Source organism: Trachemys scripta, chromosome 17 (assembly GCF_013100865.1).
Source record: "Trachemys scripta elegans isolate TJP31775 chromosome 17, CAS_Tse_1.0, whole genome shotgun sequence".
Classification (NCBI taxonomy): domain Eukaryota; kingdom Metazoa; phylum Chordata; order Testudines; family Emydidae; genus Trachemys; species Trachemys scripta.
This window is the reverse complement of record NC_048314.1, coordinates 15,816,330-15,822,821: the sequence shown is the minus strand read 5'-3', so window position 1 is coordinate 15,822,821 and position 6,492 is coordinate 15,816,330. Positions and strand designations below refer to the sequence as shown.

The window sequence follows — 6,492 nt, the reverse complement described above, 5'->3', positions numbered from 1 at the left end:
AACAACATTGTAGGTGAAATTATTAATACTCACTGATATTATGTTTTGGAGACTGTAAACAGACAAAGGAGGCATATCATTTTTTTTCAAGACAAAGGGGAAGGCAAACGTCTCTGGCTTGGAGGCTAACTGAGCCAGAGGTGACCAGAGACATGGACAATGAACTATTCATTTGTATTGGCGGTTGTAGGAAGGACATGCGCACTGTAATATCACAGGAGATACAAAATTGACATGGGATCAGCTCGCTGGGGGCACAGCACACAGAGCCAACCTGAGCACCCAAGAGGGCTTCCTGACTTGTAAGACAAAGACACTCCCTTTGGGGATATCAGGAACAGAGAGAGACTCCATCTTGATGCTTCATCTTAGGAAACAAAGGAACCAAGTGATCTGATCTTTGATGGATCCTGGACAGGCTGGAAAGGAGACTGGGAGAAAGGAGAGAAACCATCTTAACCAAAGATTGCATCTTGTGAGGTTGTTTTAGTCTGTGAGATGTGTGTTTTCACTTTTATTTGTTTGTAACTATTTCTACCTTTACTCCTGCTACTTGGTATCCCTTAGCCCAGTGGTTCTCAAGTACACAGACCACTGGGAGGTTCACAGATTACGTCTAAGATTTGCAAAGGGATCTGCACCTCCATTCAAAAATGTTTAGGGGTCTGCAAATGAAAAAAGGGTGAGAACCACTGCCTTAGCCTATGTCCTTTTGTTAATAAACTTGTTTTAGTTTTTACTATAAACGAACTCAGTGCTGTGCTTGAAGAGAAGCATGTATTTGCCCCAGTTAAGTTAATGAGCTGCAACGTACTGACTCTTTAAAAGAGCAGCAAACTCCATACCGCCTGTGAATGACCAGTGACAGGGGCCGTGCATTGCAGAGAAATGTCTCTGAGGAGCTCAGGGCTGGAGTTCACAACTGTTATCTGCTAGGCAAGGTTTGGGCTGTGAGAGGCTTGAGGAGTCTGGGGTTTTTTTGATTTTTACAAAAGGTTTTATTCATCCTGATCATCCATTTGTCGCCTTTAAAACTTCTGGAACTGCTTCTTGGTGCCAGCAGCCTTTGTGACCTTGAGGACGTTGAATTGGACTGTCTTGCTGAGGGGACGGCATTCCTCCACAGTCACAATATCCCCAATCTGGACATCCCTGAAGCAGGGGGAGAGATGTACGGACATATTCTTGTGGTGTTTCTCAAAACGGTTGTACTTGCAGATATAGTGCAAGTAATCTCTGCGGATGATGATGGTACGCTGCATCTTCATCTTGGTAACCACACCTGACAGACTACGGCCACGAATAGAGACATTACCAGTGAACGGGCATTTCTTGTCAATGTAAGTGACCTCAATGGCCTCTTTGGGGATCTTGAGGCCCAGGCCAATGTTCTTGTAGTAACGGGGGAGTTTCTCCTTGCCTCCCTCTCTCAGAAGCACACGCTTCTTGTTCTGGAAGATGGTAGGCTGTTTCTGATAAGCCCTCTCAGTCTGCTTGTCCGCCATCTTGCACTGCGGGAAGGCAACAAGACAGACAGATTGGCATGGCAGGGAGCTAACACCCAATCTAATCTCCAGCAAAGCACATGCTTGCTAAGGTAGAAGAGTAACACAGTAGTTCCCAACACTGCGTATCCCCTGCAGCATGTTACAGTTACAAAAGCAAGACACAAAAGCAATTATTTCCCAGTGTAATCCACAGATCAAGTGTTGGCTGTTCCCTTTCTTCACTCTACCACATTCTAGACTGCCCTACAAAGAAAGTAGTGACTGTATAAAACCAAGAAGTCAGCTCAATGTTTGAGGTTGACAGAGTATGTTTTTGAATTCTGAAACCCCACATCATTCTTCCTAAGCGAGCAGTGACTGAGCGAAGCACAAAACCCAAGTGTCCATTTTCAAGATGTTAACATTAAATCACTTGGAACATGGCTGATTAAATAAGAGGAAGCTACTAGGCTTCCAACAATTGGATTTACTCCTGGAGTTATAGCACTGACCTCTCTCTGTCGTCCCCTCAACAAAAACCAAATGCCAGTTACCTGATACTGTCGGTACTTCTGAGACACCTCGTCAACCACTTCATGACGTAAGTCTTTCCTCCAATGTTGCTTTAGAAAAAAGGGCTGTTCTTCCTGCTCATTCTGGTTGATGACTATCAATGGCTCCATTATTTTGAAGTTAGTGACAGAGCACTTTGTTGCTTCTGTTGTACAGCCTTTTAGATGCAAAATACTTTTGACTAAGTGCACAGGTGAAACTTTCACGGAGTCTGAATTCCCTAATTGGAAAAAGGCTCGAGACAAATTTGAGAGGCACCAAGCTTCTTCGTGTCACCACAAAGCAGCTGAAATGCTTCAAATGACCACAAAGAAAGCTGGTGACCTGCTAAGTTTTCAGTTCTCTCAGAAGGGCACAGGAAGATCCTAATGAAAATTCTAGTAGTACATGTCTTGCCAGCCAAGGTCTTGCACTGAGAGGCCATTATACTAAACAAGCTGAAAATATACCCGTAAGTGGAGAGGTTGACTGCAACTTTATTCATCTGCTTTGTTTGCTGCAGAATACGATCAATACTTCAAAGTGGTTGAAAAAGAGTGAAGACAAATTCACAAGTCCAGTTATTCAAAATGAAACAATGGAAATTGTGTCTCAATGGCATTGAGGGGGAGTTTCTGGGAAGTGGTATACAATGATCAAGGCTATACAATTATGGTAAATTAAATAACATTTTTCTCCAACAAAAAGCAATTGCAATTGCCTGTGTTATGTGGGTGATGACATGAATGGCTTGTACAATCAACTCTTCGCAAACAATATGGCCTGTACATCCACTGAGGTAATCATACCAGTAATTAGCTATACATCAGCGGTGGCCAACCTGAGCCTGAGAAGGAGCTAGAATTTACCAATGTACATTTCCAAAGAGCCACAGTAATACGTCAGCAGCCACCCCATCAGCACCCCTGCTCCATTCCCAGAGCCTCCCACCCACCAGCAGCCCCGCCAATCAGTGCCTCCCCCTTCCTCCCCACACTTCCCGATCAGCTGTTTCATGGCATGCAGGAGGCTGGGGGGTGGGGGGGAGAAGCAAGAGCGTGGCAGGCTCAGGGGAGGGGACAGGGCAGGGGTTGAGCAGGGAGCACCCCCCGGCACATTGGAAAGTTGGCGCCTGTAGCTCCAGCCCCGGAGTCGGTGCCTATACAGGGAGCCGCATATTAACTTCTGAAGAGCCGCATGTGGTTCCGGAGCCACAGGTTGGCCACCCCTGCTATATATCATTGTGTCTAACTCTGGGGAACACCAACTGTCACAGGCAATGCTATGATGCGAAGCTTAGCTGAGTATCGAGGGTAGCAAGCAGAGTGCTACAAGCTACATATCTCATTGCTATGGACACGCTTTGAATTTGGCATGCCAGGACACTATTCAAAATGCTATTCTGAGAGAGAGTCTTGGAACTGCTGACAAAAAATATAAAATCATCCAAACAGTTGGAATAGTTCAGGACAAAATATGAAGTGTTAAATACACCATAGGCGCCGACTTTCCCGCTTTTCCCTGGGTGCTTGACCCACCCTTTGCCCCCGTCCCTGCCCCCACTCCACCCCTTTCATGAGGCCCCACCCCTGCCCCACCTCTTCCAAACCCTGCCCCGCCTTCATTCCAACCCCTTCCCCAAAGTCCCCTCCCTGCCCCTATTCCAACTCCTTCCCCAAATCCCCGCCTCCTCTCCTGAGTGCACCACGTTCGCCCTCCCTCCCAGAGCTTGCTACACCGCCAAACAGCTGTGGCGGTGGCTGGGAGGTAGGCGAAGGAGCAGGGACGTGGTGTGCTCAAGGGGGGAGGAGGAGGTGGGGTGGGGGATGAGGGGAGCTTGGCTGCCGGTAGGTGCAGACCACCCACTAATTTTTCCCCATGGGTGCTCCAGCCCCGGCCCCCAGAGCACCCACGGAATTGGCGCCCTGAAATACACCACTAGGTATCTGTGTCCTCTATCCAAGAAGATGGGCTCTCCATGAAGAAGCATTGGCTTCAATTTCTGAGACATACCTTGATTGTGTGCAACTTGGGAAGTTGTGAAGGATGCAACGAAAAAGATACTTTAATAAGATCTCAAATCATTGACATAGCAGCTCAAATGGAAAAAAGTTTAGCTACCTGTTTGGTATTTGAACTAGGTCAGAAAGTCCTAAACATGATAGACAAGCTGTCTAAAACTCTGCAAAGGTCAGACATTTAATCACCAGAAGGCCAATCTAGTATGAAAACAACACTTAGTTGAGTTCAATCCATCCAATCAGATAAAAGTGATGACTTATTCTGGGAGCAAATCCACCAGTAAAGTTGGAGATAGATGGAATGCCTGAGCTTCCAGGGAAAAGTTCCCAAGAAAATGTAAATAAGGACACATGAACCCAGTTTCCCAAATTCAGCAAAGGAATTTTATAAGTAATTGATTTTACAATGTCCAGTATTCAATCAAGATATGAACAAAAAGGCTACAAAATTATTCAAAATCTTGAAACTCTCATAACTCCAAATGCAACAGAAACAAAAGTTCAAGACTTCCTTCACGTGTAGGCTTTCGAGTTCAACCATGATCAACTGATTACTCAGCCTCATCTCTTGCGAGCCAGTTGTCAGCTTACAGAAAGATCACTGAAGTCCATTCAGAAATATCTCAGTTCACTCAGCCAGCGTGAACTCTGGCTGCTTTCCAAAGAGGTGAAGCTGAGCATCATTTCAGTGTTTTACATCATAGTAAATCATGGCCTCATGGAGGCAATCACAGCTCAGACAGCATGTGATTTTCCATGTACACAAGGACAAGACTGATGTACAGAAGAACTCACTTCAGGAAACCCAAGGCAAAGATCTTTGTTTGGAACTTTCAGATTTGTAAGTCATTCTTTGTACCCATGTTTTAAAAAGGAATGCTTGAAGGAGTAGTTTTGTACCATGACACACAACCTGTTGACTTTTAATAAAGTGAGAAGTAAGCTTCTGTTCCAAACTCAGTGTTTCCTTAATTAATGCAATCCCTAAAGATCGTGCCTGCTGATAACTCCCAGTTGTATATGGCCACAAAGACAGTCTCTGCCCCAAGGAGCTTACAATCTAAGGGTCCGATTCACTATTGCCCTGCAGCCCCTTTGGCACTGGCCTAGGACCAACAAGGAATAATTTTGGCACAAAAGGGCTTCTCTGGGAGCTGCAGAGCCAACTCTACCCCCTCTTCTGCCATAAGGGCCCTAGGTGGAATAGCCAGAGCATTCTTATGCCCTAGCTATTCTGCACTCTGCAGCCGGAGTGCAATTTAGGGTAACGTTCAGGGCTGCCTTAAATTGAGCCTGAGGCTGACCTAGCCCCTGCCAGCCTTGGAAGTGGAGAGATGCAATGGCTCTCTGCTGGCCACGTTCTGACAACAATGCAGGGATGAATCCCCCCTCTATGAGGACAAGTGATGTCTGAAAGATGGGGGTTGAGGATGCAGTCAAATACATATAATTTATGTGTGTATATAAGAGACAATATGATGTACACATTTTTATTAAAGTAATCAATAAATACACCTTAATTTGGCCTCACCGTTTCCAAGAGATGTCACATCAATGGATGTGGGATTTGGCTACCGTAGTGTCTATTTATATGACATGTGCACACTTTCCCCACCAGAGGGTACTGTGTGACAAAAACCATCCATAAAGCGGTGGATGGGATCACATCCTAAGAGCACACCAAAAAACCCAGGAAGTTAGCAGTTCAGCGTGCATCATTAGCCATCAGGGCTGGATCTAGCACAGTGGTTTTTTCAACCTGTGGTCATCCGCGGACTACGTCTAGGGAATCTGTGAAAGGTTGTCGTTACCACAGAACAGTCGTTTTCAACCCGGGGTCTGCAGACTATGTCTAAGAATATGTTAGGGGTCCGCAAATTAAAAAAGCTTGAGAACTATTGGTCTGGGGCATTGATTTTCCAGAGGGTGGCTGTGAAGGGAAGGCTTTTATGTCCAGCTCCACAGTTAAAAACTACCCAGTAGCACAGCCAATGAAGACCGTGTTTCCCAAAGTGCCACTGGGTTTGGGAGATGCCTTGCACCTGATTTTACAGAAGTCTAGCTAAATTCAAAGGGAGGGGCAGGTGCTCGGGACTGTAACCCCCTCCCCCGCTGCTTCATTCTCTGTAGACCATTCTGGGGGTTGCATTATCATCTAAATGTAGCCAACATGCTATTTTCCTTGGTCTGCAGCTACTAGCCCCTTATGGGGCTTGCCTGCCTTGGGGGTTTTTACGTTCACATCATGGTGCCGCACAGCCTCCTGCCCTCCCTTTCTGAGGAGGAAGCTTCCCTATAACAACATCAGCATGGGGGCATTTGTGGGAGTCCTGCACGGAAGCAGCAGACACTGCTGAAAAGCACCTACCTCAGCTAGCCTCAAGTACCTGGCCACAGCTTCAAATACCAGAGTGCCTGAGGGGATACCCCAT

The 6,492-nt window shown here is 46.1% G+C and overlaps 1 protein-coding gene across 1 annotated transcript; it reads right to left on the bottom strand.

Annotated features, from left to right (window-relative positions):
- Positions 1–974: 974 nt before the first annotated feature.
- Positions 975–1,524, bottom strand: LOC117867268 (40S ribosomal protein S11-like). Its single transcript, XM_034752159.1, has one exon. The coding sequence runs from the start codon at positions 1,503–1,505 to the stop codon at positions 1,029–1,031; it is 477 nt and encodes a 158-aa protein (XP_034608050.1). The 5' UTR covers positions 1,506–1,524; the 3' UTR covers positions 975–1,028.
- Positions 1,525–6,492: the final 4,968 nt, after the last annotated feature.

What these genes read in the sequence shown, in the direction of transcription:
- LOC117867268 (XM_034752159.1), bottom strand. Translation starts at nt 1,505, where the DNA reads ATGGCGGACAAGCAGACTGAGAGGGCTTATCAGAAACAGCCTACCATC.